Here is an 18,496-nt window from a genome sequence, read left to right as displayed (position 1 = left end):
TCTGGTCAGAATGAGTGCATAACGACCCAGGGCCCATAGGGTTCTGGTCAGAATGAGTGCATAACGACCCAGGGCCCAGAGGGTTCTGGTCAAAATGAGTGCATAACGACCCAGGGCACAGAGGGTTCTGGTCAGAATGAGTGCATAACGACCCAGGGCCCAGAGGGTTCTGGTCAGAATGAGTGCACTACGTAGGGAATAGTGTTCCATTTGGGACGCAACCACTGTGGTCGTCTTCAGTTTCACCTTCAATCTGACCCTTGTTGATGTTGTCATACTTTGTTATACCTCCAAACTGAATGAAAAAAACAACAACATTTGAAGACAGAAGGGCTGTAGATTTGTTGCAATACATTTCAAAAACTGATTTTAAAATGTCTTATTACTTCACAAGGAGTTACACTGTGTACTGAAAGTAGCCTGGGCCCACATCTGTTTGTGCAGTCTTTGTCATGACAAGGAGTGGCATGATGGCACAAGCAGACTGGTACCCAGGCTATACTGAAAGCTTACCTGAAAGGGGAGCGACGGTAGACCAGGTACACACCAATATAACACTATTTTATTCCTGAGGTCATTTGATACCTAATTAAAGAAGGAGTGAAACACCTTGACTTCTAGCCTGGTCCCAGATCAGTCTGTGCTCTTGTCTACTCCTTTGCTGTCATTGTCAGGCCAAACAATGAGTGACAGGGCGTTGGCATGACGCCACAAACAGACTGGTACCCAGGCTACCTTTTATTCCAAGTGCCTGTGTAAGTTTAGCTTGCGGTGATGTGCCAAACAGCGACAATCTCTCTTGGTACGAATCCTTTATAGTGCTGATCATAAACTGAAATGGTGTTAAAGTCAACATTCATGTCGGTATTTGAAGCTACCAGGGTTGGGCTCAATTCCATTTCAATCCCAGTCAATTCAGGAAGTACACTGAAATTCCAATTCTAGTCAATGCTTTTCAATGAGGAAAATGTGGAATTTGGTTTACTTTCTGAATTGACGGAATGGAATTGACCCTAAGCCTGGAGTCTTCAGCCGTGTCTCGGGGTCGACGTCTTGGTACCACAGTCACTTTAGCCACTACTAAGTACAGACAGATGGTGTGTATCTATAAATGACAAATGATGATGGCCACAATGAAGCTGTAATAATGTGTTTGTTCGTGCTGGCTGTACTGAAAGTACCCAAATCATACCGTTGGTATTCTTGTGTGACATCATCATGTTCCAGGTTCCTTCCATCAGGGTTGGGGTCCAATTTACTTTACTATTCAGTCAATTCACAAAGTCAATTGGAATTTCAGTTTTGCTTCCTGGATTGACAGAACTGAGAGGGAATTGACCACCACCCTGCAAACAATAGTCAATTTGTACAGGGCTCCCTGGTGGTGGTTGTAGAATGTCTTAGTTCAGTCTGAATTTTCCTTCCAAACGTTGTTGTGAACGAGGAAAACAGAAAAGCACAGTGTTTACCACACGATGCTGTCCGTCAGCCATGTTTGATAGGAGGACTGTGGGATCCAACGGTTCATCTTCTGTTACCTGTTCTCTCATTGTATCATATTGTACAAATCATTATTATTGTGTTCTAACTTGCATTATATTTTTTTCTACCTACATTTTAAAAGAGTTCATAAACTATAGGAATTGTACAAAAAGTAGTTTAATAGATATTGTTTATTAAAGAAAGGAACTGTTAGTGGAAAAAATGTATTATTTGCCAAACTCCTTTTTTCAATTCTAGAATGTAAGGATTTTCCCAGAGTTCTAGAATGTGATGATTTTCCCAGAGTTCTAGAATGTGATGATTTTCCCGGAGTTCTAGAATATGATGATTTTCCCAGAGTTCTAGAATGGGTTCCATTGGTTCCATTTACGATGTAAACATTCCTTATTTCCTCTGTTTTGGTCTCAGACCACCAGACACTATAAAGAACTATGCAGTGAGTGAAACAATTCATTACTCACTGGGCACAGACGTCAATTCAACATCTATTCCACGTTGGTTGAACGTCATTTTGTTGATTCAACCAGTGAGAGCCCATTGGGTCTTCTGTTTAAAACATAATGACTTCATATTGTATGGACTTTACATTGGTGGGGGGGAAACATAATGACTTCATATTGTATGGACTTTACATTGGTGGGGGGGGAAACATAATGACTTCATATTGTATGGACTTTACATTGGTGGGGGGGGAAACATAATGACTTCATATTGTATGGACTTTACATTGGTGGGGGGGGAAACATAATGACTTCATATTGTATGGACTTTACATTGGTGGGGGGGAAACATAATGACTTCATATTGTATGGACTTTACATTGGTGGGGGGGGGGCGATTTTGATATTTGCATTTTTCTGTTCTGGAAATATGTGTTTACCAGAATGTTAGTATATTTTGACCAGAGGAAAAACCATACTGTGTATTTAGATGTCTTCAACATTGTTCATACATATTCCATCACTGCCAACAACCCCCTATGTTTTGTAGCATGGCAAAATAATAATAAAAAAAATGGAACTAAGTGTTGTCTCTGCTGGTTTGTTTTTCTATTTGTGTCATAATTATCATTGATGGCTTATTGCTTCGGTTTATCTTGTATTTTAGCCCTCACACACTGTACTGAAGTAAGGAGAGGGACACCTGGTGGTAATGGAAGGGACATGCAGTGCAACTGTCTACCTAGTGACGCAATAAGTGTGTGGCAATCATTTATATGGACAGACTTAATTCTGAGTAATAAAGTGCAATGAGGAAGAATTGTCTGAAACAAAATGCTTTAGGGAGAGCCCCGCAGGACTGGCTGGTCTTACCGTACATAAGGAGGACATTGTTAAGAGGTAGTCTTAGCTCGTCTCTAATCCCTGCAGGAGAGAACTCTTCACTGGACCAGGATAAGGTGAGGAGAGAACTCTTCATTGGACCAGGATAAGGTGCAGGAGAGAACTCTTCATTGGACCAGGATAAGGTGAGGAGAGAACTCTTCATTGGACCAGGATAAGGTGAGGAGAGAACTCTTCATTGGACCAGGATAAGGTGCAGGAGAGAACTCTTCATTGGACCAGGATAAGGTGCAGGAGAGAACTCTTCATTGGACCAGGATAAGGTGAGGAGAGAACTCTTCATTGGACCAGGATAAGGTGAGGAGAGAACTCTTCATTGGACCAGGATAAGGTGCAGGAGAGAACTCTTCATTGGACCAGGATAAGGTGAGGAGAGAACTCTTCATTGGACCAGGATAAGGTGCAGGAGAGAACTCTTCATTGGACCAGGATAAGGTGAGAGATGATTCCCAGTCAGGTTGCACATATCTGATATCTGCATTAGAACGTTTTATAGACATGCATAGATGTGTGTTCATTTTGAGGGGTTCAGTTTTAGTTATGTTTTCTATAGTTATATCTTACTAATACCACATATGTTAGTATTGATATATCATTGGTATAACGGGAAGCTTGAATCATGTTCAATGTTCAAATCAATTGATTTATTGTAATCCATTTGAAGTTTTCAAAATGAATTAATCATATTTACACAGCATCTGTGAATCAATCCATTGTGGTTGGGTGATATGAGTAATTGCCCTTTGAACTCCAGGAAAAAGTTTTCACACAAGGTGAGACTTACCTAAGTTATAAGGAAACTGGTAGCAAGTTTACAGGAACAATAAGAAACAGTTGTTGGCCCAGATTATATTATAGGCTAGCAAATGGTTAAGTGACCTCTATTGTTGCTATCTTGCATGACTTTATACAGTGAGGGAAAAAAGTATTTGATCCCCTGCTCATTAAAATGCAAATCAATTTATAACATTTTTGACATGCGTTTTTCTGGATATTTTTGTTGTTATTCTGTCTCTCACTGTTCAAATAAACCCACCATTAAAATTATAGACTGATCATTTCTTTGTCCGTGGGCAAACGTACAAAATCAGCAGAGGATCAAATACTTTTTTTCCCCTCACTGTAGAACAATTATCTTATGCGTCCAATTTCCTGGTATGGGTTTTCAGCTCTACATTTATGCAGCACCTGTCTGAAAAATCTGTGCAGTTGACTCACAGAACTTCTGTCAAGAGATATAGCACCAGAACAACTGCAGAACTTGATGTTGTGTCCTACACAGACCAGAGGAACAGGGACGAGGCCATGGCAGAGCAGGGGGAAGCCCAGGGGACAGGAGAGGAACCACGACCACCCAACACGCCATCCCTGGACCACCGGGGGACAGGGGGGACGTTCCGGGAGGGTCAAGATGTGGAGAAGGGAGAAGTCATAACCAGATCCACGAGGGAGAAGAACGGTCGCTTCACCAACCCCTGGCCCACATGGCACTACCCCTCCTCTGCCTCCCTGCTCCGGTTCTACCTACTAGATAAGGACCACAGTAACGTACCCCGCTCCAAAGTGGTACGAATCCCATCTTTAACATACTGGCTTTTTGCCTTGTTGTTGCTTGTTCATTCTACATCCTATTAGTAATTTGCATAGAAATGTATCCTAGTAGATGATGCATGACAACCCCATGAAATGATATTTATTTAGACATCAGATGAATTTCAACCTCAGACAAGGAGTTGAAGTGCTTTCATTAAAGGTGTGCTGAATCCTTTTCAGCCAGGTATTTGTTGTTACTTACCAAGCGTTTGTGTGTCCCTGTGTTGAGGAGTTGGACTGTGAACTTCCCCTGTTGGATCCTTACTTCATCCAGAGCCCCGAGGTTTGATTTCATGTTGTTGTTTCTTGTTGATCTCTTTTAGTCTTCAATACTGTTCCCAGGGGTCCATGAAAACAATAGAACAATTTAACAATAATATAACCTACACATATAAAATATATTTTGATATGTTTAACACTTTTTTTTGGTTACTACATGACTCCATATGTGTTATTTCATAGTGTTGATGTCTTGTAGAAAATAGTAAATATATAACATAACACCACAGGTGTCAGGAGCCGTGGGGTCTGGTCTCAGGGTGACCTGGCTGGGCCACGCTTCAGTCCTGGTAGAGATGGACGGCCTGGTCATCCTCACTGACCCCATCTTCAGCCAGAGGGCATCTCCCTTCCAGTTCATGGGGCCCAAGAGGTTCAGGGGCCCGCCGTGTACAGTAGATCAACTACCCAAGGTGAGGTGCCTCCAAACACTTGAGGGTGTGTGTGTGTGTGTGTGTGTGTCTCTCAAGGGTTAAAAAAAGATGAAAACACATTTCCGTGGACCTTTCCAGTTGATAAATAAAGTGTTCTTCTTCCAGGTGGATGCTGTGCTCATCAGCCACACACACTACGACCACCTGGACGTAGGTTCAGTTAGCAGCCTCAATAAGCGCTTCGGCGCCGAGCTGCGTTGGTTTGTCCCTCTGGGACTCCAGGGCTGGATGCAGAGCTGTGGCTGTAAGAACGTGATAGAGTTGGACTGGTGGGAGGAGAGCTGTGTCCCTGTCCCCAGCCCTGTCGCTGTCCCCAGCCCTGTCGCTGTCCCCAGCCCTGTCCCCAGCCCTGTCGCTGTCCCCAGCCCTGTCGCTGTCCCCAGTGGTGTCAGCCAGGATACAGTGATGTTCGTATTCACCCCAGCCCAGCACTGGTGCAAGCGCACCCCAACAGACGATAACAGGTTGCTTTCCTTACTTTACAGATAGCTGCTTTATTGAGGAGAGTTTTACTTTCAATGACTGTGATATGTGGTTGTCTTACCTACCTTAGTTGAAAGCACATACTGTAAGTCGTTCTGGGTAAGAGCATCCACTAAAATGGCCTAAATGTGAACAGTTTCGTGTGAATAACAGGGTGCTGTGGGGTAGCTGGTCTGTCCTGGGGCCCTGCAACCGCTTCTTCTTTGCTGGAGACACCGGCTACTGCTCGTCCTTCCAGGAGATAGGGAGGAGATTTGGTCCATTCGACCTGGCTGCCATACCCATCGGTGCATACCTGCCCAGGTATGAAACTAGTGTAGAGCTGTCCTGCCCAGGTATGAAACTAGTGTAGAGCTGTCCTGCCCAGGTATGAAACTAGTGTAGAGCTGACCTGCCCAGGTATGAAACTAGTGTAGAGCTGTCCTGCCCAGGTATGAAACTAGTGTAGAGCTGTCCTGCCCAGGTATGAAACTAGTGTAGAGCTGTCCTGCCCAGGTATGAAACTAGTGTAGAGCTGTCCTGCCCAGGTATGAAACTAGTGTAGAGCTGTCCTGCCCAGGTATGAAACTAGTGTAGAGCTGTCCTGCCCAGGTATGGATGGACACTGTTAACCATCCAGATCCAAATTCATCCATCCATATATTGTTATTTCTCTTTAGAGATGTAATGAAGTCACTGCATGTGGACCCAGAGGAGGCTGTGGAGATTCATAAGGACGTTAAGGCCAAACACTCCCTGGCTATTCATTGGGGGACCTTCGCATTAGCTCATGAGGTGAGCATTCTATATATTCAGCCATTATATAAGCCTACATCCACAATATATGTTGGCCTCCAAAATTCATCATCTCCCCCCTCTCCTTCTCCCCCCTCTCCATCTCCTCCCTCTCCCCCCTCTCCGTTTCCCCCCTCTCCATTTCCCCCCTCTCCTTCTCCCCCCTATCCATCTCCTCCCTCTCCGTTTCTCCCTCTACTTCTCCCCCCTCTCCATCTCCCCCCTCTCCTCCATCTCCTTCCTCTTCGTTTCCCCCCTCTCCTTCTCCCCCCTCTCCATCTCCTCCCTCTCCTCCATCTCCTTCCTCTCCGTTTCCCCCCTCTCCTTCTCCCCCCTTTCCATCTCCTCCCTCTCCATTTTTTCCCTCTCTGTTTCCTCCCTCTCCGTTTCCTCCCTCTCCAGCTCCTCCCTTTCCAACTCCTCTCTCTCCACTCCTCTCTCTTCCCTCTTCAACTCCTCCCTCTCCATCCTCTCTAACTCCTCTCTCTCCTCCCTCTCATCCTCTCCAACTCCCCCATCTCATCCTCTCCATCTCCTCCCTCCATCTCCAACTCTTCTGCTCTCTCTCTTTCTCTATAATCTTCTTTCAACTCATTTTTTTACCCAATGCAAAGGAAAGCGCCTAGTTAATATTGTTCATATTTCCCTTTGTATCCCTCTCTCTCTCTCAGTATTACTTAGAGCCTCCAGTGAGACTCAGGGAGACCATGGAGAAGAATGGGTTGAATGTGGAGCACTTCTTTGTCCTGAACCATGGAGAATCCAGAGTGTTGGGGGGAGAAAGAGAAGGAGGGGCATTTGAATGACCAGTGTGGGCTACATTGCCAGAAGCTGCAATATGAAAGAGTTTGGATTTCTGACAAAGAAATCTAAGCTTTGCATTATAGCATTTGCCTGGTAAAAGGGCACTGATGTACATATTTGCAACTTAAAAAAATAAATCTATGTTTTTAATGCCAAGTGATATTGATTGCACTATTAAATTCATTTTACCAACATGGCTGTTTCTTTAAATGCGTGACCAAGGAAGTAAGGAAGTAGCTAATTTACTGTACACCAACTGTCAAGAGTTCCTGTTGTAAACACAATAACGTTACTAGTTTGATGTTTCTATAATTGTAATCTAAGCAATTATGGTTAGGCCAACTAGACCAAGTCAACTAACTAACGCATTCCGACTATGGCTGCTTCCAAGTGCATCTTCACTCCACGAGTTTGGAAAACTCCACTTTCCAGGTGTATTCACCGAGCCGCAAGTGTTCTGAACACAGCGAAGGGAACTTTATCAAGGTGATTATTTGTCAGCGTACAAAACAACTTTTAAATAAGGTTTCAATGTGTATTCTTTTAAGTGCACATCTCATTCAACAGAAGACGAACTACTCGGTACTTCTAGTCCGGTGGCTTCACTTACTACAATGTATCCACTTGTGGCTCACTTACGTAAACACGCCAAATTGGTTAAACAGGGCCATGTTCGGTTGCCAAACGTTCTCGAACGTTGCAGATAGAAATGTCCGGATAGAGCTGATGTGATTCCTTATTCTACATGTCAGGCGCATGTTTGTTTTTACATAGAAATAGGCTATCTGAACGTTCCAAAACGTTGCGTCATGCTGAACGCGCCCCAGTGCACTGTTGTGCTGACGTGTTACATTCACTTTGTACTGTAACTTGTCAACTTGGGCCTTGTCAATAAATATTTATGTTTGGAGCTTTCAGCTGCTAGTTGGTGTCTTCGCTCACTTGGGTAAAGCTCTCCAGTCTGTAAGTGCATTATTATAGGATTAATACGTGCACCATTGACCAACGGTCTAGTTTAGATATTCCGCCAAATAATGTTTTAAGCTATTTTTAAACGTATTTCATAATCATATTTTCATTGCAATTGCAAATGAATGGGCAGTTTCGGCACGTAGTTACTTGCATCGAAAATAGGAGGATTTTAATAGGCTAGGCTGCTGAAATTTCGTCACATGGTAGGGTTTTTCACCGACGTCAGAAGCCTTGCCTGGTAGGCTCGTACCAGTGCGTTGTGGAACATTGGCCGTACTTGCAGGGCACTTTTCCCACACAGTTCTGCGGATATCTCGCTGTAACAATATCAGAAGAAATGTCGCGCCACTGACGGATTTACAAGTCGCCCTTGACTTATTCCAGACGTTTTCAGGTAGTATTTTATTGACTGCGTTGTTGTGACTGTGACGTAGGCTGTCCGTTCAAGCTGCGAATGATCGATTGTCTCCGTTCTGCTTAGTTCACCACATTCCTTCTTCTCTCTTTTAGGTTAGTCAATAGAAAGAACCCTATCTGTTTTTATTATCGCGATAAATCTTCTCGATATAGCAGCAATTCTTTCTAGTGATCCGTTTGTTTTGTTCTTGGTCGGATCAACAAAGAAACATTTGTTGTACTTCTCTGGTGGTTTATTATGGGTCCATTCAAGCCATTCAATAGGCCAATACGTGCAACAGAGCTCCACAGTAGGCAACGTGAAATGTATAGAGTGCGGACGTTGTAAGGGGACTCCGTAAATAGGACTAGTGGCCAACTACACAGCGCTTCTACTCTACATTTGTCACTATAGGGCCTAGGTGACAGCTATACAGTAGCCTCTTCAGTCTGTATTTACACCTTCAAACAGAAACTACTGTGAACAGGGTTGACACAGGAATTGGGTTATTTCACCTTTATTTAACCAGGTAGGCTAGTTGAGAACAAGTTCTCATTTACAACTGAGACCTGGTCAAGATAAATCAAAGCAGCGCGACAAAGACAACACAGAGTTACACATGGAGTAAAACAAACATACAGTCAATAATACAATAGAAAAATCTATGCCTTCCCTGTAGCTCAGTTGGTAGCGCATGGTGTTTGCAACACCAGGGTTGTGGGTTCGATTCCCACGGGGGGCCAGCATAGAAAAAAATGTATGAAATGAAATGTATGCATTCACTACTGTAAGTCGCTCTGGATAAGAGCGTCTGCTAAATGACTAAAAATGTAAATCTATGTACAGTGTGTGCAAATCTAGTACGTTTAGGGACGTAAGGCAATAAATAGGCGATAGTAGCAAAATAATTACAATTTAGCATTAACACTGGAGTGAAAGATGTGCAGATGATGATGTGCAAGAAGAGATACTGGGGTGCAAAAGAGCAACAACAAAAAAATAACAATATGAGGTAGTTGGGTGGGCTATTTACAGATGGGCTGTGTACAGGTACAGTGATCGGTAAGCTGCTCTGATAGCTGATGCTTAAAGTTAGTGAGGAAGATGAGTCTCCAGCTTGTAATTTTTGCAATTTGTTCCAGTCATTGGCAGCAGAGATCTGGAAGGAAAGGCGGCCAAAGTAGGTGTTCGCTTTGGGGATGACCAGTGAAATATACCTGCTGGAGCGTGTTGCTATGGAGACCAGTGAGCTGAGATAAGGCGGGGTTTTACCTAGCAGAGACTTGTAGATGACCTGGAGCCAGTGGGTTTGGCGAAAATGTAGCGAGGGCCAGCCAACGAGAGCGTACAGGTCGCAGTGGTGGGTAGTATATGGGGCTTTGGTGACAAAACGGATGGCACTGTGATAGATTACATCCAGTTTGTTGAGTAGAGTGTTGGAGGCTATTTTGTAAATGACATCGTTCACCTGTACTGTATTGTAGGCTTCATAGTTCCTGGTAGCAGTGAAGGCCCCATGGAGGGCCCATTCAGTAGCTCAGAGAGATGGATTGGCAGGAGGCACATATACACTGATTATACCAGACATTAGGAACACATTCCTAATATTGAGTTGCCCCCCCCAGAACAGCCTCAACTCGTTGGGTCAAGGACTCGGTGTCGAAAGCGTTCCACAGGGATGCTTGCCCACGTTGACTCCAATGCTTCTCACAGCTGTGTCAAGTTGGCTGGATGTTCTTTTGGTGGTGGACCATTCTTCATACACATGGCAAAACTGTTGAGTGTGGAAAAACCCAGCAGCGTTGCAGTTCTTGACACAAACCGGTGCACCTACTACCATACCCCGTTCAAAGGCACTTAAATATTTTGTATTCACCCTCTGAATGGCACACATACACAATCCATGTCTCAAGGCTTAAAACTCCTTTAACCTGTCTCTTCCCCTTCATCTACACTGACTGAAGTGGATTTAACAAGTGACATACAATAAGGGATCATAACTTTCACCTGGATTATCCAGACTTGTCTGCTGTATTGTGTATGTGTCAGTTAGCATTTGGCAGGCCAGTAACTTCCTCTTCATTTGACTGAGCTGATGCCTTTCCATCTGTCCAGAGATAAGATACAGCTGAAACAATGGACTCAGGCAGTTGTATAGTAAAGGTGCGGTCCACTGTGAGCTAGTCTTGACGGACACTGTGTCTTTATTCAAAGTAGGAACCAGTAAAAAGTAATGTTGTTGACCACGTTATACTATAGGTGCCAGTGAAAGTCATGTTGCTGACATCTCACATACAGTCGGCCTGGTGATGGCTGTTGAGGAGGATTGTTTTGGAACTGTTGCACAGGGTTACACCGTGTCACAATAAACATGCTTTCACATCTGGGATTTCACAAGACGCTGTCGGCCATCCAGGGACAAACCACAGAAATAGACACTAACTGTACTGTGTGCAGGCTTTTATTCATGAATTAATATCTGTGTATTTCCCCCCCAGCATATTTGTAAGCTTTTATTTGTATTTCTTGTTTTATTAACCTCCCTATAGACCAGGAGCCCAACACTGTCCCCCCATGGAGGAGAGCGGAGGAGCAGGAGGAGAGGTGGATGAGAACCAGGTGTTGATGGAGGAGAGGGGTGTCTCTCCAGGAGATTCCCCAGGGACGGAGGAGGGTTCCCCAGCCGTGGTCCGGCCCCGTGACCCTCCCACCTCCACCCTGCAGGATGCAGGGCCTCGGTAGGTATAGACAATGAACATCTTTGCAGTTTTCACATGCACCTTAATGCCATCCAGCTCCTGAAGTTGCAGAATAATATTTCAGTGTTTTTTTGTCTTTATCTTTTGTGATCATCTGTTTCTAACTGTATCGACTCTTTGTGTGTGTGTGTATATGTGTGTGTGTGTGTGTGTATATATATATGTGTGTGTGTGTGTGTGTGTGTATATGTATGTTTGCACACCAAATTTCCTGTCTGGACACAATAGGCAGTAAAAATGTTTGATTGATTGACTCCTCCAGGAAGAGCAGCTCCTCCCGGTCCTCCAGGAAGAGCTTCCGTCTGGATTACCGGTTGGAGGAGGAGGTGACTGGGTCGAGCCGGGACAAACATGGCCGCTTTACTAACCCCTGGTCCACGTGGAAGTTCCCTTCCTGGTCCACCCTGCTGCGCTTCTTCCTGCTGGAGAAGAACCACAGTAATGTACCCAGCTCTAAAGAGGTGAGACATTCTGACGTTGGACGTAGATAATAGGTCTTTCTCACTCATTTCAGCTGCCATTTCTAGCACCCACAGCCGTTGTCAAAACGCTTTGCAAAACAAGCCCAGCTCTGATGGAGACCACCACACCTGATAGGGTTCATTGTCAGTCCAACTGTCCACTCTTTATTATAAGGAACTTATTACACATATGCCTAGACCTGTACTCCAACTCCACAGGTTGAATAATCCGTTTTTACTGTACACAGTTCACACCCAACAATTACCTCCTGTCCTGACTGAGCTTGTTCTGTCTGTCCTAACTCCTGAGGTCTGTCATTAAATATCTCCTGAGCACGTCAGAGTTTATCAACTGTGATTTGTAACGCTGCACCTCATGTCCACAGTTAGGTTAGCTGTTAGTTCTGGAGGATGCCTCCCATTCCATCGACACTGCACTGTGCTCTGGTAACAACCCAGGGTATTTTTAGATGGTTGTAAATCAATCTCACCTCACGACTCACACTGGCTCTGTTTTCTAGACATGTAGTGGTCAGGAAGGAAGGGCCTAATATTTTAAAGGAAAATGGAACGTCGACTCGACTCTATTTCCAATCATCTTTCTGATAAAGAGGAAAGACGTATTAGTGTTTAATCATCTGTGTTTTGAATTGTTATGCTGATATAACTTCATCAAATGAACCTCAAACAAATCATACAACCAGTGTCATATCCAAACGGAAAAACAAAAATGAGCGTTTTTTTTTAATTGGTTATTTTGTTTGGTGACTTGAAAATGACCGAAGCAGTAGTGAAATGTTGAAAAGAGGAAGAGCTTCCAGTGATGGAGCCTTTCTTACCCTCCTCCTCCTCCTCCTCTGTCTCAGCTGGTGAATGAATCTGAATGAATTGATACCAACAAGCCATATTAAAGTCTGTGTTCTTGTGCTACTCAGGTCTTAGACGAAGAGCTTCCAATAGTGGAGCCTTGGTTCCTCCGTGTCCCTGAGGCAGCAGACGGCGCCGTGGGGTCTGGTCTCAGGGTGACCTGGCTGGGCCACGCATCAGTCCTGGTAGAGATGGATGGCCTGGTCATCCTCACTGACCCCATCTTCAGCCAGAGGGCATCTCCCTTCCAGTTCATGGGCCCCAAGAGGTACCGGGGTCCCCCTTGTACGGTTGATCAACTCCCCCGGATCGACGCCGTTGTCATCAGCCACTCCCACTACGACCACCTGGACGCGGGCACCGTGACCCAGTTGAACGAGCGGTTCGGTGGGGATCTGCGATGGTTTGTGCCGTTGGGACTCATGGACTGGATGCAGAAGAGCGGGTGTGAGAATGTGATAGAGTTAGACTGGTGGGAGGAGAACTGTGTGCCAGGTCACGATGAAGTCACGTTTGTGTGTACGCCGGCGCAGCACTGGTGCAAGCGCACCCCCACGGACGATAACCAGGTGCTGTGGGGTAGCTGGTCTGTCCTGGGGCCCTGCAACCGCTTCTTCTTTGCTGGAGACACCGGCTACTGCTCGTCCTTCCAGGAGATAGGGAGGAGATTTGGTCCATTCGACCTGGCTGCCATACCCATCGGCGCATACCTGCCCAGGTATGAAACTAGTGTAGAGCTGTCCTGCCCAGGTATGAAACTAGTGCACACCTGTCCTGCCCAGGTATGAAACTAGTGTAGAGCTGTCCTGCCCAGGTATGAAACTATTGTAGAGCTGTCCTGCCCAGGTATGAAACTAGTGTAGAGCTGTCCTGCCCAGGTATGAAACTAGTGTAGAGCTGTCCTGCCCAGGTATGAAACTAGTGTAGAGCTGTCCTGCCCAGGTATGAAACTAGTGTAGAGCTGTCCTGCCCAGGTATGAAACTAGTGTAGAGCTGTCCTGCCCAGGTATGAAACTAGTGTAGAGCTGTCCTGCCCAGGTATGAAACTAGTGTAGAGCTGTCCTGCCCAGGTATGAAACTAGTGGAGAGCTGTCCTGCCCAGGTATGAAACTAGTGTAGAGCTGTCCTGCCCAGGTATGAAACTAGTGTAGAGCTGTCCTGCCCAGGTATGAAACTAGTGTAGAGCTGTCCTGCCCAGGTATGAAACTAGTGTAGAGCTGTCCTGCCCAGGTATGAAACTAGTGTAGAGCTGTCCTGCCCAGGTATGAAACTAGTGTAGAGCTGTCCTGCCCAGGTATGAAACTAGTGTAGAGCTGTCCTGCCCAGGTATGAAACTAGTGTAGAGCTGTCCTGCCCAGGTATGAAACCAGTGTAGAGCTGTCCTGCCCAGGTATGAAACTAGTGTAGAGCTGTCCTGCCCAGGTATGAAACTAGTGGAGAGCTGTCCTGCCCAGGTATGAAACTAGTGTAGAGCTGTCCTGCCCAGGTATGAAACTAGTGTAGAGCTGTCCTGCCCAGGTATGAAACTAGTGGAGAGCTGTCCTGCCCAGGTATGAAACTAGTGTAGAGCTGTCCTGCCCAGGTATGAAACTAGTGTAGAGCTGTCCTGCCCAGGTATGGAACTAGTGTAGAGCTGTCCTGCCCAGGTATGAAACTAGTGTAGAGCTGTCCTGCCCAGGTATGAAACTAGTGTACACCAGTCCTGCACAGCTGTGATTGCTTTTGTACAAGGGTGCCCATACCTCCCCCTGGAAAGCCACTGGGAGTGCAGGTTTTTGTTCCAATCCTGCTCTAACACCTGCTTTATCTAATCAGCTGTTCATCAGGACCTTGATGAACTGAATCAGGTTTAGAACAGGGTTGGAGTAAAAGCCTGCACACCCAGTAGTATTCTAGAAAGAGGGTTGGATCATGGACTGTAGTATTAGATTCCCCTCAACTGTATATTCACTTAGAATTTATTAAAGTCAACTGAATATTCACTTAGAATTTATTAAAGTTAACTGTATATTCACTTAGAATTTATTAAAGTTAACTGTATATTCACTTAGAATTTATTAAAGTCAACTGAAGTTCCCTAAGTTTGTTAAGCCTTCATTAGGCCAAACCCAGAAAACCCAAGTTTGTCCTCCCTCAGAGATGTAATGCGTGGACAGCATGTGGACCCGGAGGAGGCTGTGGAGATCCACAAAGACATCCAGGCCAGACACTCCCTGGCTATTCACTGGGGAACCTTCGCTTTAGCTTACGAGGTGAGCATTAACAGTTCTGAATGGGTGATCGACTGGATCTCTTTTTATAAGGCATTCTGTATGTACCTGCTGTAAAAAGGGGTTTTGGTGTCAATTATCAGTTGTTGGCATCACTCCAAGTGGGTTTTATTTTTGCCTTAATACTAAGTCATGTCACATCAGAGATGTATGGCCTATCTAATGATCAGGAAGAAGACATTTGCTCTGCCTCCCAGCTGAAACTAGAGACCGAAGGTCAGGAAAACTAGGTGTACGCCTTCCCTTCTAAAACTGAGGTTAGGTCCATGGTAATAAATCAACCCTGTCACAACACGTCAACCGCGGATCTGACCTCTGCATTTTTAGACTAGACTCGGTTTAGAGAAACACATATTTTCCATTGTGTCCTTTTGTGTGATGAGAACAAACACGCTGTCAGACACCCCTTCAACCATTCAGCCTAAAGACAAAGGTGGGATTGTTCAGCGTCCCACAATAGATGTGAAAACTCATATTAGGTTGCTTGCTGCTGCGTTGAGTTGAAATCGGCACGTGTTGGGGAATGCAGAGGAATGTGTTTGGTGTTTGCATTAGAAGAACCGTTGATTATCTGTGACATCGTTCAACTTTCCCCTGATGCTTTGGCCTTAGCAGATGGCTTTGTTGGTACAACCGTTCTCCTAAATCCGTGCAGAAAGCAACACACAGGGACATACGAGTTTACTTGTTTATGGAGTCCAAGTAAAGTCTTTGATTACTTTATTTAGTTCATACACATCGCCTCTGTGATGTTGAAACAAGTAGTTTGGTTCCCAGCAGCAGTCATCCTGTTGGCAGGCTTTGAGAGAGAACCTTTTGTCTGTCTGACGTTTCTGCTTAGGGAGGCAGCTCAAAAAGCCTCTCTAGCCTGACATGTACTGTCCACTCCTAAACCCTGGAGTATCTCGCTATCAAGCAAGTGAAATACACTACCGGTCAAACGTTTTAGAACACCTACTCATTCAAGAGTTTTTCTTTATTTTTACTATTTTCTACATTGTAGAATAATAGTGAAGACATCAAAACTATGAAATAACACATATGGAATAATGTAGTAACCAAAAAAGTGTTAAACAAATCAAAATATATTTGAGACTCTTTGCCTTGTTGACAGCTATGCACACTCTTGGCATTCTCTCAACCAGCTTCACCTGGAATGCTTTTCCAACAGTCTTGAAGGAGTTCACACATATGCTGAGCACTTGTTGGCTGATTTTCCTTCACTCTGCGGTCCAACTCATCCCAAACCATCTCAGTTTGCTTGAGGTCGGGGGATTGTGGAGGCCAGGTCATCTGATGCAGTACTCCATCACTCTCCTTCTTGGTTAAATAGCCCTTACACAGCCTGGAGGTGTGTTGGGTCATTGTCCTGTTGAAAAACAAATGATAGTCCCACTTAGCCCAAACCAGATGGGATAGTGTATTGCTGCAGAATGCTGTGGTAGCCATCCTGGTTAAGTGTGCCTTGAATTCTAAATAAATCACAGACAGTGTCACCAGCAAAGCACCCCACACTATAACACCTCCTCCTCCATGCTTCATGGTGGGAAATACACATGCGGAGATCAACCGTTCACCCACACCACGTCTCACAAAGACACGGAGGTTGGAACCAAAAATCTCCAATTTGGAATCCAGACCAAAGGACAAATTTCCTCGGGTCTAATGTCCATTGCTCGTTCTTCTTATTGGTGTCCTTTAGTCGTGGTTTCTTTGCAGCTATTCAACCATGAAGGCCTGATTTACACAGCTTCTTCTTGATGTTGATGTTGAGATGTGTCTGTTACTTGAGCTCTGTGATGCATTTATTTGGGCTGCAATTTCTGAGGCTGGTAACTCTAGTGAACTTATCCTCTGCAGCAGAGGTAACTCTGGGTCTTCCTTTCCTGTGACGGTCCTCATGAGAGCCAGTTTCTTCATAGTGCTTGATGGTTTTTGTGTATGCACTTGAAGAAACTTTAAAAGTTCTTGAAATGTTCCATATTGACTGACCTTCATGTCTTAAAGTAATGATGGACTGTTGTTTCTCTTTGCTTATTTGAGCTGTTTTTGCCATAATATGGACTTGGTCTTTTACCAAATAGGGTTACCTTCTGTATACCCCCCTACCTTGTCACAACACAACTGATTGGCTCAAACGCATTAAAAAGGAAATAAATTCCACAAATTAACTTTTAAGAAGTCCCACCTGTTAATTGAAATGCATTCCGAGTGACTACCTCATGAAGCTGGTTGAGAGAATCCCAAGAGTGTGCAAAGCTGTCATCAAGGCAAAGGGTGGCTATTTGAAGAATCTCAAATATAAAATTTTATATTAAAACACTTTTTTTGGTTACTACATGATTCCATATGTGTTATTTCATAGTTTTGATGTCTTCACTATTATTCTACAATGTAGAAAATGGTAAAAATAAAGAAAAACCCTTGAATGAGTAGGTGTTCTAAAACGTTTGACCGGTAGTGTAGATAATAGATGACTGTTTCTGTCTGTGTCTCTCTCAGTATTACTTAGAGCCTCCAGTGAGACTCAGGGAGGCCATGGAGAAGAATGGGTTGAATGTGGAGCACTTCTTTGTCCTGAACCATGGAGAATCCAGAGTGCTGAACGCAGACCAGGAAGTCTTTGAATGATTGGACCAAAATGGTGCCTAAGCCCCTCCCACAAGCTGGAGAAGACTAAACAGCACTGTGGCTTAAAGCATACAGCTGAATCAATGGATCAGCTCTCATCGTCAGCAGTCTGGTTGGTGGTGTACTAGAGAGTTGAATGATGGCCACTATGAAATGAACACCCTGTCCATTTATCCAATGATTGTTTTTCTATGCCAAATGTCTGACGCCAGAACTGTCAACAAGAAACATTTCTGAAAATGTTTTGCTGATGTGTTATCGTATAGCTGCAGTGTCATCAGTCGTGTCAAAGTGATGAATGTGTATATTTTACACACTGGACACAATACACGTCATTCTGCTCCAACTTGCACATTGTTTCTGTGCACAACTACAATTGTATGGCTTCATAGTCCAGCACATTCACCAATCACATTTTGTAGAGTTATGTAACCAAATCTTCTGTAGTCATCGAATGCTGAACAGTTCATGTGTACTACTATATGCTGTGTAATATACTGTATGTACTTGGATGTTACAATAATGTTTTAGTAGGTCTGGAAACACGCTGTTGTCTGTGGGGATTTCACCCTCCTCCGTGTTACAGCTGTCATTAAAACTGTGCTCTCTGATGTACAGACTTGTCTTGTGAGAGGGGGACACTCTTAGGTCATTAGGTAGGGCCAGAGTCATTCCTCAACTTCAACACTTGGTTCTGCAATACTGACCACTTTGGAGTTATATGTTTTTATTTAACGTTAAATGACTGGATTCAATCCATATCGCGTAAGATCTGTATTGTAGCGTCATTTAAATGGGAATTTCTGAATTTCCGGTGACAGATGCAGCGTTTAACCATGAATGCAGTCTCCCGAGAACACGGGAACAGTGCCTTTAATTCTCTGTTGCGCCGGATCTTCCCAGATGGGTTGACAAACCTTACCCAC

General features: G+C 44.4%; 2 protein-coding genes across 13 annotated transcripts; both read left to right on the top strand.

The window, feature by feature from the left end:
• The first annotated feature begins 2,795 nt into the window (after positions 1–2,795).
• Positions 2,796–7,405, top strand: LOC106592131 (N-acyl-phosphatidylethanolamine-hydrolyzing phospholipase D). 10 transcript variants are annotated; one of them, XM_082964214.1, is made up of 10 exons: positions 2,797–3,212; positions 3,247–3,281; positions 3,542–3,619; positions 4,129–4,412; positions 4,669–4,722; positions 4,949–5,131; positions 5,258–5,616; positions 5,789–5,938; positions 6,295–6,409; positions 7,081–7,405. In XM_082964214.1, exons 4-10 carry the CDS (start codon positions 4,152–4,154, stop codon positions 7,213–7,215), a joined length of 1,257 nt encoding a protein of 418 aa, XP_082820340.1. In that variant the 5' UTR covers positions 2,797–3,212; positions 3,247–3,281; positions 3,542–3,619; positions 4,129–4,151; the 3' UTR covers positions 7,216–7,405. The 10 variants fall into 10 exon arrangements, with proteins under 10 accessions (XP_082820341.1, XP_082820340.1, XP_045556200.1 ...); XM_045700244.2 differs by having other exon boundaries at positions 2,797–3,281; XM_082964213.1 differs by lacking the exon at positions 3,542–3,619 and having other exon boundaries at positions 2,799–3,212.
• Positions 7,406–7,452: 47 nt separating this feature from the next.
• LOC106592130 (N-acyl-phosphatidylethanolamine-hydrolyzing phospholipase D) lies at positions 7,453–18,185 on the top strand. 3 transcript variants are annotated; one of them, XM_045700238.2, is made up of 6 exons: positions 7,453–7,699; positions 11,132–11,320; positions 11,604–11,802; positions 12,738–13,387; positions 14,807–14,921; positions 17,442–18,185. In XM_045700238.2, exons 1-6 carry the CDS (start codon positions 7,590–7,592, stop codon positions 17,568–17,570), a joined length of 1,392 nt encoding a protein of 463 aa, XP_045556194.1. In that variant the 5' UTR covers positions 7,453–7,589; the 3' UTR covers positions 17,571–18,185. The 3 variants fall into 3 exon arrangements, with proteins under 3 accessions (XP_045556194.1, XP_045556196.1, XP_045556195.1); XM_045700240.2 differs by lacking the exon at positions 7,453–7,699 and adding an exon at positions 8,072–8,176; XM_045700239.2 differs by lacking the exon at positions 7,453–7,699 and adding an exon at positions 8,390–8,579.
• The last annotated feature ends 311 nt before the right edge of the window (positions 18,186–18,496 follow it).

The sequence above is a fragment of the Salmo salar genome, chromosome 17, assembly GCF_965601325.2.
Source record: "Salmo salar chromosome 17, fSalSal1, whole genome shotgun sequence".
NCBI lineage: Eukaryota > Metazoa > Chordata > Actinopteri > Salmoniformes > Salmonidae > Salmo > Salmo salar.
The sequence above is the reverse complement of the archived record's forward strand: the minus strand, read 5'-3'. Positions and strand labels throughout refer to the sequence as shown.

What these genes read in the sequence shown, in the direction of transcription:
- LOC106592131 (XM_045700241.2), top strand. Translation starts at nt 4,026, where the DNA reads ATGCAGCACCTGTCTGAAAAATCTGTGCAGTTGACTCACAGAACTTCT. An exon ending in ACCCCAACAGACGATAACAG is followed by an intron (nt 5,617 to 5,788) that starts GTTGCTTTCCTT and finishes TGTGAATAACAG; the next exon opens with GGTGCTGTGGGGTAGCTGGT. An exon ending in ATCGGTGCATACCTGCCCAG is followed by an intron (nt 5,939 to 6,294) that starts GTATGAAACTAG and finishes ATTTCTCTTTAG; the next exon opens with AGATGTAATGAAGTCACTGC.
- LOC106592130 (XM_045700238.2), top strand. Translation starts at nt 7,590, where the DNA reads ATGGCTGCTTCCAAGTGCATCTTCACTCCACGAGTTTGGAAAACTCCA. An exon ending in ATGTACCCAGCTCTAAAGAG is followed by an intron (nt 11,803 to 12,737) that starts GTGAGACATTCT and finishes TGTGCTACTCAG; the next exon opens with GTCTTAGACGAAGAGCTTCC. An exon ending in CCTTCGCTTTAGCTTACGAG is followed by an intron (nt 14,922 to 17,441) that starts GTGAGCATTAAC and finishes TGTCTCTCTCAG; the next exon opens with TATTACTTAGAGCCTCCAGT.